Source organism: Triticum urartu, chromosome 2A, assembly GCF_056163025.1.
Source record: "Triticum urartu cultivar PI428250 chromosome 2A, HENAU_Tu73, whole genome shotgun sequence".
In the NCBI taxonomy this organism is placed as follows: Eukaryota; Viridiplantae; Streptophyta; class Magnoliopsida; order Poales; family Poaceae; genus Triticum; species Triticum urartu.
The window spans coordinates 680,440,392-680,465,490 of NC_141874.1; the positions used below are offsets into that span (position 1 = coordinate 680,440,392).

At 45.5% G+C, this 25,099-nt stretch overlaps 3 protein-coding genes across 3 annotated transcripts; all 3 read left to right on the forward strand.

Moving 5' to 3' along the window:
• The first annotated feature begins 4,829 nt into the window (after window positions 1–4,829).
• Window positions 4,830–6,696, forward strand: LOC125534057 (FCS-Like Zinc finger 2-like). Its single transcript, XM_087540120.1, has one exon. The coding sequence runs from the start codon at window positions 5,712–5,714 to the stop codon at window positions 6,000–6,002; it is 291 nt and encodes a 96-aa protein (XP_087396246.1). The 5' UTR covers window positions 4,830–5,711; the 3' UTR covers window positions 6,003–6,696.
• Window positions 6,697–11,874: 5,178 nt separating this feature from the next.
• On the forward strand, window positions 11,875–12,812 carry LOC147986684 (uncharacterized). The gene is made up of 3 exons (XM_087542112.1): window positions 11,875–11,886; window positions 12,047–12,358; window positions 12,459–12,812. Exons 1-3 carry the CDS (start codon window positions 11,875–11,877, stop codon window positions 12,810–12,812), a joined length of 678 nt encoding a protein of 225 aa, XP_087398238.1.
• Window positions 12,813–14,051: 1,239 nt separating this feature from the next.
• On the forward strand, window positions 14,052–14,817 carry LOC125534058 (FCS-Like Zinc finger 2-like). Its single transcript, XM_048697359.2, has one exon. It carries the CDS (start codon window positions 14,157–14,159, stop codon window positions 14,445–14,447), a length of 291 nt encoding a protein of 96 aa, XP_048553316.1. The 5' UTR covers window positions 14,052–14,156; the 3' UTR covers window positions 14,448–14,817.
• The last annotated feature ends 10,282 nt before the right edge of the window (window positions 14,818–25,099 follow it).

The following is a 25,099-nucleotide window of genomic DNA, read 5'->3' on the forward strand; positions in this document are numbered from 1 at the left end:
ACAACGAAGAAGTTTGATGTTTCAAAAAAACCCTATAATTTCCACATTTCTAAAAATACAAAAATAAAGTTCAAATAAAAAAAGGTAGAGTGGTTCAATATCTATACAAAACTCAGATATTTTCACGTAACCGAGAGAAGTTCAGTTTGATAACTGCCAGAAGTTCACGTACTACGCGGTGTGCATGAAATTTTTGTATGAAAGAATTTTCAATGTATGAAAAAAATGAATGAAAAAGCAAAGGCCGAAAGTTTTGTTGCTAGAAGTTCAACTGCTCGGCGTGAGACAGTTCAAAAATTCTCGTGAGAGAGGTTGAATAAAAATACGTGACAGAAGTTAAAGGTGAAAACAGCAGTAAGTTCAACTACTACACAAAATGCGTTTCAGACAAGAATATAAGAATAGAAAACAAAAAACTTAAAAGGTTTGTTGAAAAAAGTTCAAGGGCTCTGTCCAGGGAAGTTCAAAAATTCTTGCGAGCGAGGTTCACCTTGTATTTCGATGTCGATTTATTTGTATAAAAATCAAATATAATTCTTTACTCAAAATATAAAAAGGTGAAGTTCAAATTGAAATAACAGAGAAGTTCGGAGTTTATTAAAACCTAGGATTTACCTATTCAAAAAATAAAAAACACAACACCATTTTTTGCACTTTTAAAAACAACTCATAAACGAAAAAAATGGTTGAGAAGTTCAAGTGCTCAGCGAGGAAAAGTTCAAAAAATTCTTGTGAGAGAGGTTCACCGTGTATTTAGATGTCCAAAATACATAAAAAAATATGTTGTTTTTTGTGTTTTAAAATAATTCTCTCAAACTAGAGAGAGGTTCAAAGTGATAAACAACCAGAAGTTCAGGTACTAAATGGTGTGTATTTCATATAAAGAAAAATACAAATAAAGTTAAACAGGGTGAAGTTCAACTACTTCACGAAGTGAAAAAAACAGCAAAACAGAGTGATGTTCAAAAAGACATGCCCGCGAAGTTTAACTACTTCACGCAGTGCATTTCCATTCGCGATGAAGGCAGAAATCATGATCTTGTCATTTTCTAATTTACTTCAAAACAACAGGAATATCATTTGTGTAAGTTCAAGCCCCCGGTCGGAGGAAGTTAAAAAAATTATTGTGAGAAGGGTTTGTACAAAAGGAAAATCATTTGTGTAACACTATCGAATGGATGAGGTAAATTACAAACGAAAATACGTCACAGAAGTTCAACGTGAAAACAGCAGGAAGTTCAACTACTACACTGAATGAATTTCACATGAAAATCTTTTAAAACTGTCACGAGTATGAAAAAATGATCAACACGAGAAACTTGCGTGTTTACAGCAGCTTTCCATCGGTATATCACCTGCTCAATTCCAGTGAATTGGATGGAGAGCTACTTGCAGTGGATGGAGATCTACGAGCAAGAAAAGAACGTGAAAAAACAGAGTGAAGTTCAGGTACACGCGCCGAGAAGTTCAGGTTCTTCACGCAGTGCATTTTTGAAGAATCTGTTTCGCGATAAAGGAAGAACACATGATCCCGCCGTTTTTGAAATTACTTGAAAACGGCCAGGATTCAGAGAAAACCATCAACATCAAAAAGTTTCGCATTTTCCGTAGCTTTTCAGCGGTATATTATTTGCCCCATTCCGATAAAGTTTGTAGAAATTACGGCAAAAATATGTTTCTAACCATTTTCAAAACTGACATAAAACCGTAATGAATTAGGAGAAACAATATATACAAAAAAAAGTTTCGCATTTCTTCAAGCTTTCCAACGCCATATCATTTGCTGCATTTGGACGTACGGTTAAAAAATTAGCTCGAAAATACGAACTCGGTGAAACTTGTACCGTTTTTGAAATTACTTTTAAACCCTTCAAAATTAGAAAAAACTTTTAACATAAAAAAGTAGAGCATTTTCATAAGCTTTCCAACGCCATATTATTTGCCTCAATTGGATTAGCCGTTTAGAAATGGCGTCAAAAATACGAACTCGGGTGTTCGGTTTGTGAAATTTTACGATTTTCTGAATTACTCTTTAACCGTAGGGAATTAGAGAAAACTTTCAACATGTGGAAGGAGCGATTTTGCAGCAGCTTTCCAACGCCATATTACTTGCCTCATTCCGATAAACGGTTTAAAAATGCGGTCGAAAATACGATTCACGTTTTTTTGTGAAGAAAAAACGGTTTTCAAAACTGCTCTTAAACCGCTTACATTTTGCCAAAAATTTAACTTGGGTCATGAAACTGATGTTCATAGCTATCCAACGGTATATCGCAAGCCCCATTTGGACACCTTTTAGCTGAAGTTCAACTTAGTACTCGGGGAAGGTCAGGCGCGTTACTCGGGAAGTTCATGTTGTGATCAGAATATTATTCTGATCCCGTGATCAGAATAGTGTTTATGTATATATATATATATGCATAACGTGTACAATACGTAGTATCGTAAAATACCAGCAAACAAAAAATAATTAAATGGAAAACACAAAATTAATGGGAAATAAAAAATAAAACCAAAACGACCCCAAACATTTAGTGCCGGTTGGTGTTACCAACCGGTACTAATGTCCTACACGCACCCGGGCCTGGCTCGTGCCACGTGGTGGCACTTTAGCGCCGGTTCGTGATGAACCGGTACTAAAGGGGGGGACCTTTAGTCCCACTCTTTAGTGTCGGTTCTGGAACCGGCACTAAAGGCCCTTACGAACCGGCGCTAAAGCCCAGTTCCGCACTAGTGTACTGATGTGGTCCTTTGTATGTTCCGCTAATGTTTGTTGTGTACATTCTAGTGCTGCTAAGGTCAAGTGTGTGATCATTGTACTTTTTTATCCTGTTGATGACATGGAGTACACCTCTGTACTTTCCCTTGCCATAACGGAAAAAAGGGATGTCTAGCCTACCGGGACAATATCATGTGCTATCATGCTACCATTTTTCCAAAAACACATTTAAATGTTTCAAAAAATTCGAAAAAAGCGTGAGTGTTCACAAGCAATGGATCTATAAATTGTAAAAATATTCAAATCAAAATTCAAAAGACAAGGAGAAACAACAAAAATAAATTCAACATGAATAGTGTCACAAAAAGGCAAAAGGCAAAATGACACCATTCAGTTGTGTGTGTTTTGACCGTTAGATCTCACATCCACAGTTGAACTCGGCCTGCAGCACATGAGCTTTGTAGCTCCCGTAGCACCTGATATTCTCCCTAGCTTCCTTAGTGTCCCTTCATATTAGTAAATTTGTATATTTTAAACTTTGTCACAACAATACAACTTCTTGGTAACAAACTAAGATTTCGTTTGTTATGCTTGAATTTTACTATGCTCATGCTCCAAAGGAAGGCACTCTCACTCTATCCTTCTTGGTTTGAGTAAATTGCTCAAACCACCGTATTTGTGGCTAGGCTAATGGTTGCCACTGTTTTTGTCAAAAAATCTCAATAAACCACCACTTTCGTGGCAAGTGAGTAACAAATCACACTAATTCGGAACTGAGTTGCGTCTAACAGCGGAACTGACCTGTTGGCCCCACATGTCAGGCTGGTCTGGAATGCCTACATGGACAATATGCTAAGGTGGAAGATGGCCCCACTAGTTATCCCCTCATCTCTTTTCATGTTTTTTCTTCTTTTTCCACAGTCATGATAGTCACTTATGTCGTGCCTCCTCCGTCGACCTTCAATGTCCGCCGCCCGTGCGGTGGAGCACACGCTCGGCCAAGCTCCTGCCGCTTCCCCTGTTGGCCGAGCGTCAGCCACGACGGTTCCTATGCTGCCCTATCCGCCCTTCCCAAGCTTGCAACTATGGATGTGCCCATGCTCCCGAAGGATGTAGGGAAGGCTGGTTGGAGGCTCGATGGTCACGGCGGCTGGAGGCGACGGCATTGCTGCCGCAGGTCGACACGACGGTGGGCTGGACGAGCGGGAGCTCCATAGTATCGGGCGGCCCGACTAGGAGCAAGTGGCGGCGGCGTTGCAAGGTGGGTTTGCCAGCGGGCACAGGGCGATGGCGCTGCAAGGCGGACTTTCCGGCGGCACGGCATTATGGCGCTGGAAGATGGGATTGCGGGGGGTCATGCGAGCCGCGGCGCGACGATGGGTGAGAAAGGAGCTGAGAGGTGGGCTCCCGTCCACCTCAGCGCACAGTCCATGTGTACCTACCATATCACCCTGATGTGTTGGCCATATTATTCAGTCCCCCTGTTTTAGATCGCGGCTCGGTTCGGAATTAGTGTGATTTGTTTACTCACTTGCCGCATAAGTGGTGATCTTTTATGATTTTTGACACAAACAATGACAATCCGTTACCCTTGGTTTTGAGCAATGTAATCTCCTAGTTTCATCTACATAGTAACGGTTCGCATCAACTATACGTGGCCAACCGCTTGGAGTGGGTTGTTACCTGTCTCAAAAACAATTCAACGACTTAAGTACTTTGCCAAATTTAAGTACGATGCTAAGCAATTATCGAAGAGAAGAAAACGAAGCAAGATTTAGTGTTTGTGAAGTGAGTAAGCAAAACGCTAGATCCGAGAAAAATATCACACATTCCCACGTCATTGGCAGAGCACACATCCGTAATCTGTTTGTTTCGCTTTTTTTCTGTACGTCTCTCTCACACGACTCATGGCTGAGTCAGACGAATGAGGAGATGATTCATCATGGCTTTGGCGCGTTGGTTGGTGTGGTGTGTCGACATACGAGATACGACCAATGATGTGCGCCGTCACCGCTTTGTAGCCCGTGACTCGGCGAGTACGGCCTCTTTTTGGTTGTTGGAAGCAAGGCCAATACTCCACACTCTGTAGCCAAGGTTTGTTGTGGTCGGCAGTCGCCCGCGAGTGCTTCCAAGAGATACTCTCAAGTTTCACTCCCCAGCTGAAGGTAGATGTCGATCTCCTCCCGATGTTTGCACACCCCGATGATTACGTCCGATGCGTCAGTGTTATACTCGGTAAAAGGTGTGCCCCAGGAGGAGACCTGCCTGCCTCGACGCCAGGAAAGACCGGTGTACTACGAGGTGAGTGCCAATGGAATCTTTGAGTTGATCCCTTCAACGCTCAACGGCAACACCAGCTGCAAGCCTGGTATGATCCCCGAGCTAGCTAAACAAACCTGGCTGGCAACCTACTTGGCTAGTTAAACAGCTGAATAATCTCGTATTTTTTTATCTAGCTGCATCCTTGAGCTTGAAGTTTTAAAGGCTGCAAATGGCTGCACGCGCAAACAAGATCAAGATTGCCCTCCCGTACGGCACTTAATTGCTGCTCTGTATTTTCTTTTCTTCATCTTGTGTCTGAGAAAAATATCACGTAGGCTAACCATGTGGGGTACCTATCTCGTATGTTGGCAAAAGGCCTGGCGCGCTAACAATCAGCACTAAGCATTAGCGCTATTTTAAGCAAAGCTCTGCCTAATCTTATACTCACACAAGTACAGCCGGAATATATTTCAAGTATTTTTGAGAGTTTTCAAATACGGCTACATTTCTGGCCTTCACAAAATATCACAACCTACATTATTCAGGACCTGGTCAACCTCGCCCGGACATAGCACGATCGCCGTCGTTTTCCTGAGACCTCCACTCCTTTCTTCACACAACTCGCTCGCTCTCCTCGCAGCACCAAAAGCAGCAAGCAACCAAGCTCACCACCAAAATCTCTGCTCAGCATTTTGCTCGAAAGCCACCTACACACACATACCAATATACCATGGTGCCATCAGTGGCCTGCTCCTTCTTCTTCGACGACGAGCTGCTCGGCGAGCCCGGCATGCCGGCGATGGACGCGTGCGCGCTCTGCGCCAAGCCGCTGTCGCGCGACCACGACGTCTTCATGTACAGAGGGGACACGCCCTACTGCAGCGAGGAGTGCCGCCACGAGCAGATGCACCTCGACGCCGTCTGCGCCAAGCAGGCCGCGCGGAGGCAGCAGCGGTTCTCGGCGGAGACGGAGTCCCACCGTGGGCAGCGGCAGTCCAGGAAGGTGTCGGTCGCAAGCTAACCGGCTGGCCGTTGAAAGTTTTGCTTGGATCGACAAGATCTAAATTCAGAAGAATACAACACCTGTTCCTTCAAAAAAGAATACAGCGTCTGTATTCGGAAGAATCGTCGTCGTCTCCGTCTCTCGGCCGGTGCTGTAGCCTGGTCCGGTGGAGGCACCAGAGACGACTTGGCGCCGCCTATCGGAGGCAAGGTAGCGCAGCAGCATCAGGCGGCATGAAGCATGTGTCCATGGCAAGCTAATTAGGCTGCCCAGATGGGAGGAAATTGTATACTTTGTTCTCGGTCGAAAACAGAAAAGTAATCGCCATGGATCTGATGAGAGCAATCAAACATGATTAACATTTTGTTTTGACTTCTACTCCCTCGCTTGTTTAGTTTGCCTTTAATGATTGGATCTGTTTGGTTTTGGGTACCACGTCCACATGCAAGAGCAGTGTCACTCTAAATACTCCTTCCGTCTAGGTGCGTAAGTCATCTTACGAAAATCAAATAGTCCCAAAATACTTAGACGTGGTGCATTGACTTCTACACCGTTTCTTGTTTCTTGACACATCAACCAATAAGAGATGAGGGGTGTGTATGCTTCTAACGGCTTGAGATTACCAAACACGACATGCAGTGGTTAGTTCATTGCATGCAATGTTATTAATTAGCAAATAAACATTAAAATCTCTCGTTTTCCCCTCCTCCTTGGTCACGATGCACAACCTAAGATGACTTACTCGCCTATAAATTATCTTGCCCCTAAATTTTGTTATGCTTTTCAGATTTATAGCATCTCTAATGTTTCTACTGATATGCCAATACGATTTGAGGCGACATTTTATCTGTATGATTTTATGATACTTTGCTAAATCATAATCTTTTGAGATTTTCTACTCCCTTTGTTCACAAATATAAGTTGTTCTAATTTTGTTTGAATTGAATATATACAGCACGCTTTAATTTGTTTGTTCACTCAGTTCGGTCTATATATGTACGAATATCCAATTCCGAGCTCGGGCTCATCTGCACCCGCTCAAGAAACACTTCATAAAAAAGGTAGATAATTTTGTGCGTGAGGTGCGCTCCAAATTTCACAGCATTTGGACATTTGAGTAGCTCCCGGCAAAAAAAAAACAAATTGAGTCAGAACAGTATATGAACAGTACACTATTTTACAGACTCTAAATTTTTCTTTTTTGCCGAGAGCTATTCAGATGTCCAAATGATTTCAAATTTGGACCGGACATCACGCATCAAATTATCTACCATGCCAAAACAAAATTGAAATTTTTTGAATTTTTTTTATATTTTTTTTGATTTTTTATTGAGCGCGGGTGCAGATGATCCTGGGAGCCAAAACGCCTCACTCGTTTATATAGTAAAATATTCAAAACCTCTTATATTTATGAACGGAGGGAGTAATTATGTGCAAGTGAATTGGCCTTTGGAGTCTCTGCCTTCAGCTTCCCACATGGTGAACCTTAAGTTTTACTATATCTTGAGGATATTTCCCAAAAATTTATACCATTGTGATAATTTTCTTTTCTTTTGAAATATATGTCAAGCTTACCCAATTTGGGTGCAATAATTCATCACAATATCGATTTTCAGAATGAGAATGATCTTGTCATTCCTAGGCTACACGTCAAACATTTTCACAATGATTTGTCTTTCTTTATGGGTTGACAATGCCTAGAACTGCTTCACATAGGCTCTTGCTTCTCCCTCCGACCTTTGTTGTTGGTTCCCCTCTTCTCCACCCAACAGTGTGGATGTCTGGGTGGTTTTAGCTCAAGTTTACAAAAATTAACCAAATTTTGTTAAGTTTTAAGATTTGATTTTTTTTCTCATAAACTAGACCAATTGCCTTTCTCCAATGGAAATTACAAAAATGGTTGCCCACTAACGAGGTTCCTAAAAAATAGATTTGAGCCGGTGAAGTCTAACCTTGATCTACTTGCAGTTGAATTAGTGCACTTTGAGGCAGAATAAGTCAAAGGAAATGACGAAGCCTGTCATCGCCAAATCAACTTAACCATATATTGGTTTCGTTGTAATATCGACTCAGTGGAGAAGGAAGGCAAAGTTTGGGGTTACACACTGGCCACATGAGCAAAGTTTTCGATGCTTAAAAAACAATGAACATCCAATATGGCACACTTAGGTTGCCATGTTCAGATTTACCAGTGGCGTACAGTTGTGACGTAGGCATGAGGTCGCCCAAGCTTTCCCAATTAGAGATTTTTGTGGTCCATTCTCTCGACATTTCATCTGTGAATTGTGGACGTGTTGACATATGCTATTTTCTTCAAAGACGACTCTTGGTGTTTGGACTGCCTGCTTGGTGTTTGCATGATTTCGGTTTGCATTGCATGCACTTACATCATATTTGTTGTGTCAGCATTATTTTTACTATGAGTTCTAGGGAGAACAAATCCACGACCTTGCAACTTTATTTAATATACATGGAACGGTACATAGTATACAACCTCTAATGAGGAGAAATGAAAAGGAGCGAAGATTACAGCACAACTTACCATTTAAGGTGGGACTCTCCTGCGGAGAACCTACGGTACAACTAACCATAATATACAACCTCTGATGAGGAGAACTCTCATGTGGTGCAATGGCAGGCACACATTGTCGTGAACCTACCCACCCGGGTTCTAGGACTCGCTTCTACCTAACAACGTAAAGTTCAAGGAGGGAGCTTCCCCCTTTGACCACATTTACCATTTAAGGTGGGAGGTAAGATACCCATTACAACAAATCATCCCTGGACCTAGGCTTAATTACACGCGCCAACAACGTTGTGTGATGCACAAATCGTCCCTGAACCTAGAGCCCGAGACACACATCACACATGTAGTTCCGCCAGCATCATTCCAACCATTGGGTCAACAATTGCTCGATGCGGATCATCATTGTTCTTTTCTTTTCTTGTCTAAGCATACCATCGGCTATGTATAACTTTTTTTACCGGTTCGAGGACTCACCCGGGTTCGAGGACTCACTTCTACCTAACAACGTAAAGTTCAAGGAGGGAGCTTCCCCTTTAAGCACACTTACCATTTAAGGTGAGAGCTAAGAAACCCATTTCAATAAATCGTCCCTGAACCTATGCTCAATTATACACGCCAACAGGGTTGTGTGATGCACAAATCGTCCTTGAACCTAGAGTTAAAACAACACATCACACAGGTAGTTCCATCAGCACCATTCCAACGTTGGGTCAACTGTTGCTCGATGTGGATCGTCATTGCTCTTTTATTTTCTCGTGTAAGAAGACCATCGACCATGTGTAACTTAATTTTTTTTACAGGTGTGGTCCTTTGCATCTTCCGTTAATGTTTGTTGTTTACATTCTAGTGCTGCAGAAACTGATGTTGTGTCTTTTTGAACAATTGTCGGGACTAAAAATAAATTTTCACAAGAGCGAATTGTTTTTCTTTGGGAGGGCCAAAGAGGAACAAGATGCATATCGACAGTTGTTCGGATGTGAATTGGGATCTCCGCCTTTCAGTTACCTGGGCATTGGTGTCTGCTAGAACTATATCGGTATTTCCTCAAAGAGGAAGGGATGATGCAGCACAACGACGGTAGTTTTTTCACTCAGTGATGAGACCAAGGTTATCGAACCAGTAGGTGAACCAAGCAACACTACGTAAACAGCACCTGCACACAAATAACAAATACTCGCAACCCGGCGTATTAAAGGAGTTGTCAATCCCTTTCGGGTAGTGGTGCCACAAATTGACAAACAAACATGAGAGAGTTGTAAATATTTATAGATCGAACGTCAAATAAAATAAATTGCAGTAAGGTATTTATAAATCGAATGTCAAATAAAATAAATACGTAAACAACACCTGCATACAAATAACTACGGACCCGAAGGTCTACAAAGAACTACTCACGCATCATCGGAGAGGCACCAATGAAAGTGGTGAACCCTTCTGTGATGGTATCTAGATTGGATCTGGTGGTTCTGGGCTCTGCGGCGGCTGGAATTGATTTTCGTCGACTCCCCTATGGTTTCTGGAATATTGAGATATTTATAGAGCAAAGAGGCGGTCCGGGGGGCACTCGAGGTGGGCACAACCCACCAGGTCGCGCCTGGGCCTCCAGGTGCCCTAGTGGGTTGTGCTCCCATCATAGCACCCCCAGACGCTTCTCCGGACCATTGGATATCTTCTAGTAAAAAAGACACACAAAAAGTTTCATTGCATTTGGACTTCGTTTGATATTGATTACGTTCAATGTAAAAAACATGCAAAAAACAACAACTGACACTTGGCACTATGTCAATAGGTTAGTACCAAAAAATGGTATAAAATAACTATAAAATGATTATAAAACATTCAATAATGACAATATAACAGCACAGAACAATCAAAAATTATAGATACGTTGGAGACGTATCAGGCATCCGATTCATCATCGTAAACTTACTAATAAAGAGTGAAAATGCATCGAAGATCGATTTGAAAAAAAAAACTAAGCTGGCGGAAGGGCAAGCTAGTGTCTTATGGAGGTCATTTGGTGCTCATTAATTCAGTTCTAACTAGTATGTTGATGTTCCCGTTATCATTCTTTGAAGTACCTTAAGGGGTACGGAATAGACTTGATTTTTATCGATCTCGATTTTTTTGGCAGTCAGATGATGTTAAGACAAAATGTCGACTGGCAAGATGGGATATCATTTGCTGATCCAAGGACCAGGGGATCTCGAAATTGAGAACCTAGAAATTAAAAATAAATGCCTAATGAGTAATTGGCTATATAGGTTATCAGTAAAGACTGATGGTATGTGGGCACCGATATTACCAAGCAAATATTTACAATCTAAATATCTGGCCCAAGTTACCGCAAGACCTAACGATTCGCCATCCTGGAAGGGACTTATGAGAACGAAAGATATGTTCTTTCGTAGGGCCAAATTCTTTGTAGGCAATGGGATGACAGCAAGATTTTGAAAGGATACGTGGTTAGGGGAGACGCCTTTAGCCCTACAGTACCCCATCTTATATAATAGTATTGTACAACGTAAGAAGGATTACGTGGCTACTGTACTACATGAGGTGCCCTTAAATATACAGTTTAGGAGATCTTTAGTTGGGGAGCGCTGAAACTCCTAACTACACTTGGTGCATAGGTTGATGAAGATTCAACTATCTGACCAACCTGATTTCTTTCATTGGAAATTAACCAGAAGCGGTGTGTTTACGGTCAAATCTATGTATATGAATCTAATTAATTTTGGTCCAATCCAAGATCGGTACATATTTGAAAAATTAAGGTTCTCTTGTGTATCAAAATTTTCATGTGTTTTGTCCAAGAGCAAGTGATTCTCACCAAAAATAATTTACTAAAGCGATGTTGAGTAAATAGTGCATGATGACAGATTGGCTGAACACACATATCTGTAATCTGTCTGTTTCACTTTTTCTGTACGTCCCTCTCACGACTCATCGCTGAGTCAGACGCATCAAGTGATGATTCATCATGCCTTGACGCGTTGGTTGGTGAGTGTCGGCATACAACCAACGATGTGCCCTGTTACCGCTTTGCAGCCCGTGACTTGTAGAGTATGCAGCAACAACTATCGTGCACGGCCACCTTTTTGTTCCTGAAGTCGACCGCGAGTACTTCTAAGAGGGAGATCGCCGTGCGTGCCATTATTACGTAGTCAGATAACTACTCCCAAGTTTCACTCTTGTCCCAGCGAAGATGTCGACCTTCCCCGACGTTCGCGTACTCCAATGATTGCGTCCTATGCATCAGTGTCACTGCTCGCGGAAGCCGTAAAAACAAGTTGCACGCAGATCTCGAGAAAAGCTGCGCCCCAGTACGAGGCCTGCCTGCCTCGTCGGCAAGAAAGACCGATGGACTGCGAGGTGAGTGCCAATGGAATCTTTGGGTTGATCCCTTCAACGCTCAACGGCAACAGCAGCTGCAAGCCCAACCGCAAAAAAAACAGCTCAATAATCTCTTATTTTTCTCTAGCTGCATCCTTGAGCCTCAAGTTTTCAAAAATAATCTCTTATTTTTGTGAAGCCCATCAAGGAGGACGTCTCCTGTTTTGCCTCCATCTTAGACGCCTTTGGTGAGGTCACGGGCCTGATCACCAACTGCACTAAAAGCCTCGTCGCCCCAATTCGGTGTGCCGGCCTTGATCTTCCTGACATCATGCAACTTTCCCCCGCCAAACTCACAACCTTCCCCATGACGTACTTGGGGCTGCCACTCTCGGTCAAGAGGCTCAAGGCTGTACACTTCTTGCCTCTGGAAGACAAAGTTGCGCGCAGGCTTACCCCTTGGATTGGCCACCTCATGGCCGCCCCTGGGAGGGTTGTGCTGGTCAAAGCGGTTCTCACTGCCATCACTATCTACAGTATTACTTCGCTGGTCTTGCCGACCGAGGTGATGAAGCGTATTGATGCCTTGCAACGTGCATTTCTCTGGGCAGGTTGCGACAAAGTCACCGGGGCCAAGTGTAAAATCAATTGGGAGCGAGTCTGTAGCCCTAAATCAATTGGACAAATTCGCCGCTGCTCTCCGCTTGAGGTGGCTTTGGAACGCGTGGGCAGACCCGCCAAAGCCGTGGTTTGGACTGGGCACTCCTTGCACCGAGGCCGACGGGGACCTTTTCGCGGCTGCTACGAAGGTCGTGGTTGGCAATGGGGCCAAGGCTTGCTTCTGGACATCTCCCTGGCTTGATGGCCTAAGCCCGATGGACATTGCCCCGAAAATTTTTGAGATCTCAAAAAAGAAAGGCTCCTCTGTGAGGAAGGCACTCACTGATAATTTGTGGATATCATAAATTGACATGACAAATGGCATTACCGCAGGACATATACATGACTTTGTCACCCTTTGGGAGAAGTTGGATGGGATAATCCTGGATCATGACACGCAAGATACGATCACATGGAAGCTTACAGAAAGCGGAACTTACTCCACTTCTTCAGCCTATTCGCTACAGTTCGAGGGACGCACCTCAACACCACTCCTAAAGACCGTTTGGAAAGTCTGGGCAACTCCGAAATGCAAGCTCTTCGCTTGGTTAATCATTTACAACAGAGTATGGACGGCTGACAGGCTACAACGAAGAGGGTGGCCGAACTGCGGCTTGTGTCCTCTTTGCAGCCAAGTTCAGGTGTCTGCAGCGCACCTCCTTTTCCAATGCCGATTTTCGGTTGCGGTTTGGAACGCGGTAAAGGCGAAGATCGGGCTGAGCAATATTGTCACGGCGGACTGGTCGGCTATGCGAAGTGTCAGACTTTGGTGGATCGAGATTGCGCTCGCGCGCTCACCAAATGGGAAAGGGATGGCCTCCCTACTCATGCTTATCTCTTGAGAACTTTGGAAGGAGAGGAATGCTAGGGTCTTTCAGAACGTCTCCGCGCCCACGACGATTATTGTGGAAAAAATCATGGATGAGGCGACAATGTGGACGCTTGCAGGTGCCAAAAGGCTGGGTGTAATTTTACATCGCGAGTAGTTGCTTTATCTTCGCCTTTGTTTGGCTGTGGTCCTCGGACCTTGTTGCAACTCTCTCTTAATTAATGAAATGGCAAACATTTTGCCTCATTTAAAAAAAAGTTTTAAAGGCTGCACGCGCAAACAAGATCTGCAAGTGCGCGCGCGAGTCCACGGTTCACGGATGCGCCACAGCTCAAGATTTTTTAATTTCTGGTGTCTGAGAAAAATATCAGCACTAATTATCAGGCACTTGTGTCTATTATTGGCGTGGGCTAACCATGTGGGGCATCTGTCTCGTATGTTGGCAAAAAGCCTGGCGCGCTAATTATCAGCACTAAGCATTAGCGCTGTTTTAAGCAAAGCTGCCTAATCTTATACTCACACGAGTACAGCCGGAATATATTTCAAGTATTTTTGAGAGTTTTCAAATACGGCTTCATTTCAGGCCTTCACAAAATATCACAACTTACATTATTCAGGACCTGGTCGACCTCGCCCGGACATAGCACGATCGCCGTCGTTTTCCTCTCGGTAGAGCCCGACCGCGCACCATATATACCTGAGATCTCCACTCCTTTCTTCACACAACTCGCTCGCTCTCCTCGCAGCAACCAAGCTCACCACCAAGATCTCTGCTCAGCATTTTGCTCGAAAGCCACCTACACACACATACCAATATACCATGGCGCCATCACTGGCCTGCTCCTTCTTCTTCGACGACGAGCTGCTCGGCGAGCCCGGCATGCCGGCGATGGACGCGTGCGCGCTCTGCGCCAAGCCGCTGGCGCGCGACAGCGACGTCTTCATGTACAGAGGGGACACGCCCTTCTGCAGCGAGGAGTGCCGCCACGAGCAGATGCACCTCGACGCCGTCTGCGCCAAGCAGGCCGCGCGGAGGCAGCAGCGGTTCTCGGCGGAGACGGAGTCCCACCGTGGGCAGCGGCAGTCCAGGAAGGTGTCGGTCGCAAGCTAACCGGCTGGCCGCTGAAAGTTTTGTTTGGATCAAGAAGATCTGAATTCTGAAGAATACAACATATGTAGTATTCGGAAGAACCATCCATATCTCTTTCTCTTGGGAGGCGTCTGATGTCTCCGCCTCTCCGGCCGGTGCTCTAGCATGGACCGGTCGAGGTAGCAGATGCACCTCTGGCGCCGCATCAGGTCGTAGGTGACCGTAGCTTCCCATATGTGTCCATGGCATGCTAATTAAGCTACCCGGATGGGAGGAAATCTGTACTTGTTCTCGGTCTGTCTATGCTGTGCCGATGAATTTGATTTGATTCGAAACGAAATGGCCAAGGATCTGAAGAAAGCAATCAAACATGATGCAGGTTTTGTTTTAACTTCTACTGTATTTGGGTCGCTCTTCTGCGCCTCCTCTCTTGTTTTGTTTCCCTTAATGATTGGATCCTGTTTGGTTTTGGTAATGCTAGGGACACTGTTCAAAGCACTGTCACTGTAAAAACATCATGGCAATCGACCTACACATTATTGTGCTCCTAAATTTTGTTATGCTTTTCGGATTTATCGCGTCTCTATTGTTTCTAGTGACATGCCAATATGATTTTACCTGGGATTTTATCCATATGATTTTTTTTTGCTAAATCTGAATCTTTTGAGATTTTGTAATTATGTGTGAATAAATTGGCCTGTTTGGTGCCTCTGCCTTGAGCTTCCCACATATGGGTGAACCTTACAATATTACTATATCTCAAGAAAATTTCCGCAAAATTTATACCATTGTGATATTTATTTTTCTTTTGAAATATATGTCAAACTTACCTAATTTCGGTGCAATAATTCATCATAAAATATTTAAGGATGAGAACGATATTGTCATGCCTAAGCTACACCGTTAAAAGATTTTCACGGTGATTTGTCTTTCTTGATGGGTCGAAAAGGCCAAGAACCGCTTCACATCGGCACTTGCTTCTCCCTCCGACATGTGTTGTCAACACATCTACAACGGCGAGTAGCTAATTCAATGCCATAAACTTCTGTGGACATGTCCGTGGATCGTGACTGGCCATTCCAAATTTTACTGTCTTTATAACCGTCTTCCTCATATCCGAATTAATCTATGCAATAAATGAACATAATTCATATACTAGCAAACAAATAGAGTCATCAGACAACCAAAAGATCAAAGTTCATCGCCAAACAATGCTAACTAAAAATTAAAAAAACTAGAATGAATGGGCAGGCGGAGAAGGGCAGACGAAATCATCATTTCCTCACCGGCCCCTTTGCCCTGCGGTCGCCAGTGCGGTTGTACCCCTCAGTGTAGGCCTCAGCGGAGCTGGAGCAATCAGTGAGGTCCGAGTAGTCAAAGGAGGAGATGTAGCTGGTCCTACCCCTTCGCCTTGGCCACCGCCTTCGCCATAGCTTCACGCTCCGACTGTTTGATGGCGAGCCAGAGCACTTTGGCAGTTTTTGCAGTGGAGCCATCGTGTGTCCGTCTCCGCCGTCGTGAGGGAGCGCCAGAGGACCGTCGCGATGATCTGGTCCTCTGGATCCACAGGGGTGCACAATTGCTCGACGTATTACCAACGCCTCCCCCTGTTGGGGAACGTTGCAGAAAACAAAAAATTTCCTGCGGTTTCACCAAGATCCATCTAGGAGTTCATCTAACAACGAGTGATCGGATTGCATCTACATACCTTTGTAGATCACGCGCGGAAGCGTTCAAAGAACGGGGATGAGGAAGGCGTACTCGACGTGATCCAAAATCACCGGAGATCCTAGCGCCGAACGGACGGCATCTCCGTGTTCAACACACGTACGGTCAGCGTGACGTCTCCTCCTTCTTGATCCAGCAAGGGGAAGGAGAGGTTGAGGAAGATGGCTCCAGCAGCAGCACGACGGCGTGGTGGTGGTGGAGCTGCAGTACTCCGTCAGGGCTTCGCCAAGCTCTACGGAGGAGGAGGAGGTGTTGGAGAGGGAGAGGGAGGCGCCAGGGCTTAGGTGTGGCTGCCCTCCCTCCCCCCCACTATATATATGGCCAAGGGAGAGGGGGGCGCAGCCTTGGCCCTTCCTCCAAGGAAGGGTGCGGCCAGGGAGGAGTCCATCCTCCCCAAGGCACCTAGGAGGTGCCTTCCCCCTTTAGGACTCTTCCTTTCCCTCATCTCTTGGTGCATGGGCCTCTTGGGGCTGGTGCCCTTGGCCCATATAGGCCAAGGTGTTGGTGTAACACCCCGGATGTAAATTTCCCTATTTGTACTCCAACTCTTGCCGTTTTCGGCGTTAAGTTATATTTATTCCTCGGGTTCGGGTTTCGTCTCCGTGTGTTGTTGTCGTTGTCATGCATCTCATATCATGTCATCATGTGCATTGCATTTGCATACGTGTTCGTCTCATGCATTCGAACATTTTCCCCGTTGTCCGTTTTGCATTCCGGCGCTTCGTTCTCCTCCGGTGGCCATTTCTAACTTTCTTTCGTGTGTGGGGATTAAACATTTCCGGATTGTACCAAGACTTGCCAAGCGGCCTTGGTTTACTACCGGTAGACCGCCTGTCAAGTTTCGTACCATTTGGACTTCGTTTGGTACTCCAACAGTTAACCGAGGGACCGAAAAGGCCTCATGTGTGTTGCAGCCCAACACCCCTCCAATTTGGCCCAAAACCCACCAAACTCTACTCCATGTCCTAGAGCGTTCGATCATGATCGCGTGGCCGAAAACCGCACCTCATTTGGACTCTCCTAGCTCCACTTATGCCTATAAATAGACCCCCCGTTTTTCGGATCTCTCCCTCTCCCCGAAACCCTAAAATTCCCCCGCCACCGACGGACATGTCCGCCACCTGACCGGACGCGTCCGCCTCGCCGCGCCCAGCCAACCACGACGTGCCACGTGGCCGTCAGCCGCATCCACCGCCGCCGGCCCGCCAGGCCCGAGGCCGGCCCCCGACGCCGCGCTCCCGGGCCGACCCCGCGCCGCGGCCCCGCCTTCGTCCTCCACGCCGCGCGCCGCCCACCGGCCGCCGCGCCACCGCGGCTTCACGCCGGAGCCCGGGCCCCGACGCCGGCCGGCGCCGCCGCCATCCGCACCCGCCGCTGCGGACCTCCGCCACCACGCCGCCCGAGCCGGCGCCGCCCCTCGCCAACTCCGGCGCCGCCCCTCCCCACGTACGGCCTCCTCTTCTTCCTCTCCGGCAAGAACTCCGGCGAGCTTCAAGTTCCTCTCCGGCGTGCCTCGGTTCCCGTGCGATCCAGATCTGAGATCCAATCTCACCTCGGTTGACTTTTTATCCTCGAACCATAATTTTTCGTGCATACTTTGACCGGTGATATCTCCGCATCCGTAGCTCCGTTTTGGACATATAGTATATCAAAATGTTCGTCTCGATGATTACATCATTTCATTCCATTGCATCATTTTCATTTGAGCTCATCTTGATGCCCGAAATGCTGTTAGAAGGAGGCTTCGTGAGTTAATTGTCAGATCTGCTAGTTCATCTTAGACTTTTGTCATTTTTGCCATGATTATTGTGTGCATGATATGCCTGTGAGTCCTTCATATGTTTTGTTAAAGATTTTGTCTTCTTTCCAGAAGTGCAACCCATGCATTTTTAGGATGTGTGTGGTGACTTGTGCAAACTTGCAAAGAGAGGCACCCGGTAAATCTGTTTTCAAAGACTTAGTTGTTTTCACTAAGTCTGGGATTATTTAGTTCATGATGCCATATGTTCAGCTTGTTTCCTAGTGATCCGTGCCTCTTTTGAGGATGATCAGTAAAGGAGTTTTGTTAATCATGTCATGCTCTATCCATCCATATCTTTGTTTGCAATTATGGAGCAACCTATCTTGAGTCAACCAAGCTCTACTTTTGCTTCGTGGTGAATCTGGGCAAATCGTCAACTTGTTTGCGATTTTGCCGTTGTTATTGTAGTTGACCCGTGCATGCTATGCCATTGTTCTTGCCATGTCTAGCTTGTATTATGTGCCTTCTTAAAGGATGTATGCTTTTATTGCCATGACTTACACCGTGGTGAGTGCATCGAGCTCGTTTACATGCCTTCGTGAGTTATATTTCAGCATGTCTCAGTTTTCTCTAAGTCTGAAAACTGATTGTGTTTCAGCTATGTTCGTGTGCCCGTTAGTATGTTTTGTGAACCCTTTTGGCCCCAGGTCACTTTGGGTCTTTTGTTAAGCTTGTTGAGTAGCTCCATGCCATGTTCTTATTTGTCATAATCAGGTCATGTATCATGTTGTTTTGCTGCTCCGAAGAGGGCTTCGTGATCTGAAATTTCAGACAAGTGTTAATTTCACTAAGTCTGGAATCTGTTTTGCATTTGCGTTTTTGCCATGCTTGTTTGAACCTCATAATGGATGAATTGGCCGTGGCTCAGTGCTAGTCTTTTGTTAAGCATCTTGTGTGCATCCCTGCCATGTATTTTGTGGTCATGTTTGGATGCTGTAGCATGTTCATTTCATTGCATTTAGATGCCTACTTGCTGTTAATCGCAGACCGGTGTCGTTTTTGAAATGCTTGTCATTTCCAAACCGTAACTCCGATTCCGATGATCTTTATATCATTTTCAAGAGATTTCATCTCATATTTTCAGTGGCACCCTTGGAATTCCAAGTTGAGGCCAGGTTCATGCTTTTCCTGTCATATCTTGCGTTTTGCATCCCGCATCGCATCCTGCATTGCATATCATCTTTGCATCGTATCGCTTGATCCTTGCGCGTGGTTGATTGTATCCTTGTTGATTGTTTGTCTTATTTGGGTAGAGCCGGGAGACGAGTTTGCTAACGAGGAGCCCGTTGAGTTTGCTCTTGAGGATCCAGTCAACTCTGACAACTGTGCAGGCAAATGATCATACCCTCGAAATCACTACTTTCTTTGCTATGCTAGTTTGCTCGCTTTTTGCTATGCCAATGCTACGATGCCTACCATTTGCTTGTCAGCCTCCCAATTGCCATGTCAAACCTCTAACCCACCTTGTCCTAGCAAACCGTTGATTGGCTATGTTACCGCTTTGCTCAGCCCCTCTTATAGCGTTGCTAGTTGCAGGTGAAGATTGGAGGTCGTTCCTTGTTGGAACATTTATTTACTTGTTGGGATATCATTATATTGCTATGTTATCTTAATGCATCTATATACTTGGTAAAGGGTGGAAGGCTCGGCCTCTCGCCTAGTGTTTTGTTCCACTCTTGCCGCCCTAGTTTCCGTCATATCGGTGCTATGTTCCCGGATTTTGCGTTCCTTACGCGGTTGGGTTATAATGGGAACCCCTTGATAGTTCGCCTTGATTAAAGCTTTTCCAGCAATGCCCAACATTGGTCTTACCATTCGCCACCTAGCCTTTTCTTTCCCTTGGGTTCTGCAGACTCAAGGGTCATCTTATTTTAACCCCCCTCCCCGGGCCAGTGCTCCTCTGAGTGTTGGTCCAACCGAGCGATGTCCGGGGCTACCAAGGGCAACTCTGGGCTGGCCTACCCGACGTCTTGCTCATCTGAGTGTGCCCTGAGAAAGAGATATGTGCAGCTCCTATCGGGATTTGTCGGCACATTCGGGCGGTGTTGCTGGTCTTGTTTTAACCTGTCGAAGTGTCTTGAGTTACCGAGATACCGAGTCTGATCGGAACGTCTTGGGAGGAGGTCTATTCCTTCGTTGACCGTGAGAGCTTGTCATGGGCTAAGTTGGGACTCCCCTGCAGGGATTGAACTTTCGAAAGCCGTGCCCGCGGTTAAGGGCAGATGGGAATTTGTTAATGTCCGGTTGTAGATAACTTGAACCTTAATTAATTGAAATGAATCAACTGAGTGTGTTACCGTGATGGCCTCTTCTCGGCGGAGTCCGGGAAGTGGACACGGTGTTGGAGTAATATTTGCGCAGGTTGTTCTCTAGCTTCTCGCTCGTGCTTTGCCTCATCTTCTCGCTCTCTTTTGCGAATAAGTTAGCCACCATACTTGCTAGTCGCTTGCTGCAGCTCCACTCATATTTTGCCTTACCCTTCCTATAAGCTTAAATAGTCTTGATCGCGAGGGTGCGAGATTGCTGAGTCCCTGTGGCTCACAGATTCCTACCATACCAGATGCAGGTCCAGGTGATTCCGCTCCAGGTGACGAGTACGAGCTCAAGTGGGAGTTCGACGAGGACTCTCAGCGATACTACGTGTCTTTTCCTGATGATCAGTAGTGGTGCCCAGTTGGGGTTTGATTGGGACCGTTGTCGCATGTTGGGTTTTCTTCTATTTTGGCGCCGTAGTCGGGCCATGAGTGTTTGGACGATGTATGTTATTTATGTACTCTGATGTGACGTGACGAGTGTAAGCCAACTATGTTCTCCCCTTTATTATTCATATTACATGGGATGTTGTGAAGATTGCCTAACTTGCGACATATGCCTTCAATGCGATTATGTCTCTAAGTCGTGCCTCGACACGTGGGAGCTATAGTCGCATCGAGGGTGTTATAAGTTGGTAATCAGAGGCTTCCCCGACCTTAGGAGCCCCATTGCTTGATCGTTTTTAGCAGACGAGTTGTGTCTAGAAAAATGTTTTGAGTCATTTAGGAATTATATATCGGAGAGCTTTGGAATTCTTTTTTCTTCCCAGTCTCCTCATCGCTCTGGTAAGGCATCCTGACGTAGAGTTTTGACTCTTCTCTTCTCAAATTTCACTAAAAAAAAATTTTAGGATCACGCGAGTATCTTGGTATCGTTCCGATGTCTTATGATGAGAACATTGACTTGGTGCCTCCTGTCAGGGGTTTAGTGGAAGTGTCCCGGGGAGTTGAGCTCTGAGGTGTTGTCATCATAATTTTATCGTTGCAATTCTGGAATACTTGAGATATGTTCGCCGACATCGAAAATCTCTTTTATGCAGTTCGTTGGTGAGATAACCTCGACGCCACCCAGTACTGGGGCGGGAGTTCGGGAGTATCGCCATAACTTGTATAACGGATGCTTTTCGAAGGTTGAGGTAGATGGTTTCCGAAGTTTTTCTTGGTTATGTGTTGAAGGATGGATACAGCTAGATGTAGGATTTGCTAGTTTGGGTGAGATATTATGCTTCCCCTGTATCCCCAACACCTGATTGCATAACCGGAAAGGTTCGGGAGTTTCATAGGTGGGAATTCTAGTAGCTCTAGTTCTTCTTCCACGAATATTGGTTTGAGATTGGAATTTCTTACCGATTATTCGTTCTTGATCCGTACCTTGTTGATTTATTTCTCTACCTTAATTCTACGTGGCTTCTCAATTTATGGATATGTGACCATTTGAAGAGGAATGCATTCGTTCATTTTGTTCGGATGTGAAGACTATATGTTGCAATTTTCATTCCATTGGATTTAGCTTCAATATTTATCTATCAATGTGCTAATGGTGGTCAACCTCTTCAGGATGGCTCCTCCAACGCGCACGACTCCGAATCCTGATCCGCCACCACCTCCACCTCCTCCAGAGGCATGGCAAGCTGTGATGGCCGCAACCAATGCAAACACACAGCTGATCATGCAAATTCTTCAAGAGTGCAATCAAGGCAGTCAAGGGAATCAAGGCAGCAATCAGAGTCACTTTGCGACACTAAACCAGTTCCTTGCTAACGGGCCAAAGACTTTCAGCAATTGTGTTAAGGCAACCGATGCTGACGATTGGCTTGTGGATCTGTGTAAGCATTTCGAGTGCAGTAACGTCAGGCCTGAGGACTTTGTTAAGTTCGCTTCCTTCCAACTCAAAGATCAAGCTGCATAATGGTTCCAGCAGTACAAGGACTCCAGAGGTGGACGTGTTATCACTTGGGATGATTTCCGTCGAGATTTCCGAGCTCATCATATTCCGCAGAGCGTGGTTGAAAGCAAGCGTGAGGAATTCCGCAATCTGAAGCAAGGCTCTTTGTCTGTCTATGACTACAACAAGTCGTTCCAGAAGCTCGCCCGCTTTACCAAGCAGGACGTGCCTGATGAGAAGAGCATGATATACCAGTTCAGGGCTGGTCTCAGAGAAGATATTCAGCTTGCTCTTGTTCTCTTCGAGCCCTTGAGATACGATGAGTTCTACAACATGGCACTGAAGCAAGAGGCTGCTCAGTTGAGGTAGATGCTTCCAGGAAGCGAGTCAGAGATGTTACTCCTTCTTCCTCTACTCAAGTGGCCAAGCAGCAGAAGTTTTGGCTTCCTCCTCCTCCGTTCCGTCAGCCGTTTCAGCAGAAGAGTAAAGGTGGCAGTGGTTCTTCCCACCCACCCAACCCTGGCTTTCAGAACAAGACTTCGTCTCAAGCTCCAAGATCGAGTGCTCCGTATCCCCGTCCGCTTTCAGAGGTCACGTGCAACAAGTGCCAACAGAAGGGTCACTATGCCAACAAGTGTCTCAACCAGAGGCGTCTTCCTCCTCCTCCTGTGAGATCGGCAAGTACAGCTGTGGTCAAGCATAACCCCAAGTCCGCCAAGGTCAACTTGCTGAATGCAGCTCAGGCAGAGGAATCACCAGATGTGATCATGGGTAACCTTCCTGTTAATGACATTCCCGCAAGAGTTCTTTTTGACACTGGTGCATCTTTATCATTTTTGTCGAAGCCTTTTGCATCCATGCATGATGTGCATACTATTGATTTGCCTAAGCCGATAGCGGTTTCTTCTCCGGGTTTGTTCATGAACACCAAAATGATGGCTCCGGATGTTACTATCACATTGGGCGACTACAAGTTCCTTTCTTCTCCTATGGTGCTTGGTAACTCGGATATTGATCTTATTCTTGGAATGGATTGGCTTTCTAAGCACAAGGCTCAGCTTGATTGTGCAGCCAGGCAGATTCAATTGACTCATTCGTTTGAGGATGTAATTGTCTTTGCCGCTCGGGATAATACCATCCGCCTGTTTTCTCTCAATGAGAAGGGTGAATTGGATGCCATCTCTCAAATTCCAGTCGTTTGCGAATATTAAGACGTCTTTCCAGAAGAGCTCCCAGGAATGCCTCCGCACCGGCCAGTTGAATTCGTTATTGAACTTGAGCCTGGCACGGAACCTGTGTGCAAACGTCCTTACAAGCTCGGACCTGAAGAGTTGAAGGAGCTGAAGAAGCAACTCGATGAGCAAGAAAGAATGGGTCTCATCCGGCCTAGTTCTTCTCCGTGGGGTTGTGGTGTTCTTTTTGTGAAGAATAAGGATGGAACAAACCGACTTTGTGTTGATTACCGTCCAGTGAACAAGAAGACCATCAAGAACAAATACCCACTTCCCAACATCAATGAGCTGTTCGAACAACTCAAAGGTGCTCAAGTATTCTCCAAGCTTGATCTCTGTATGGGTTATCACCAGATTCGCATTCGTGAAGAAGATATTCCCAAGACAGCATTCAGAACAAGCTTTGGTTCATATGAATAAACGGTCATGTCTTTTGGCCTCGCCAACGCTCCTCCGACGTTCTCTCGCGTGATGAATTTCATCTTCAATGCCTACACCAATGACTTCGTTTTGGTCTATCTCGACGACATTCTGGTTTTCTCGAAGAACAAGGAAGATCATGCCAAGCACTTGCTTTTGGTTCTTGATAAGCTCAGGGAACATCAGTTCTACGCCAAGTTCTCCAAGTGTGAATTTTGGCTTCATGAGGTTCTTTATCTTGGTCATATCATCTCTGCCAAGGGCATTGCCGTGAATCCTGAGAAGGTGTCCGCAATTGTGAATTGGGAACCTCCTCAGAATGTGAAGCAACTCCACAGTTTCCTCGGTCTCGCAAGCTATTGCAGGAGGTTCGTTGAAAACTTTTCTAAGATCGTGAAGCCTCTCTCTAATCTTCTCCAGAAGCACGTCAAGTACGTTTGGCCTCCGGAGTGTGATATTGCTTTCAACACTTTGAAAGAGAAATTGATCACTGCTCTAGTTCTGACTCCGCCTGATGAATCCAAGCCGTACGAGGTCTTTTGTGATGCCTCTCTCCAAGGTCTTGGCGCAGTTTTGATGCAAGAGAAGAAAGTTGTTGCTTATACATCTCGCCAGTTGAAGCCTAATGAGAAGAACTACCCCACTCATGATCTCGAGTTGGCGGCAGTTGTGCATGCTCTGTTGACTTGGAGACATCTTCTATTGGGAAGAAAAGTGGACATTTTCACTGATCACAAGAGTCTCAAGTACATCTTCACGCAGCCTAATCTCAACCTCAGGCAAACTCGATGGGTCGAAATGATTCAAGAGTATAATCCGAGTATTGAGTATACTCCAGGCAAGGCCAATGTGATTGCTGACGCTTTGAGCAGAAAGTCCTACTGCAACAGTCTGATTCTTAAGTCTTATCAACCCGAGCTTTGTGAAGCTTTCCGCAAACTTAATCTGCAAGTTGTTCCTCAAGGTTTCCTCGCCAACCTTCAAGTCTCTCCTACCTTAGAAGACCAGATTCGCCAAGCCCAGCTTCTTGATGCTATGGTGAAAAAGGTGAAGATTGGGATTGCCAAGAGTCAGTCCAAGTATAAGTGCTACCGCCTTGATGACAAGGACACTCTCTTCTTCGAGGATCGTATTGTTGTGCCCAAAGGTGAACTCCGTAAAGTGATCATGAATGAGGCTCACAATTCTCTCCTCTCCATCCACCCTGGGAGCACGAAGATGTATCAGGATCTCAAGCAAGCTTATTGGTGGACTCGAATGAAGCGCGAGATCGCTCAATTCGTGAATGAATGTGA

What these genes read in the sequence shown, in the direction of transcription:
- LOC125534058 (XM_048697359.2), top strand. Translation starts at nt 14,157, where the DNA reads ATGGCGCCATCACTGGCCTGCTCCTTCTTCTTCGACGACGAGCTGCTC.
- LOC147986684 (XM_087542112.1), top strand. An exon ending in GGGTTGTGCTGGTCAAAGCG is followed by an intron (nt 12,359 to 12,458) that starts GTTCTCACTGCC and finishes TTCTCTGGGCAG; the next exon opens with GTTGCGACAAAGTCACCGGG.
- LOC125534057 (XM_087540120.1), top strand. Translation starts at nt 5,712, where the DNA reads ATGGTGCCATCAGTGGCCTGCTCCTTCTTCTTCGACGACGAGCTGCTC.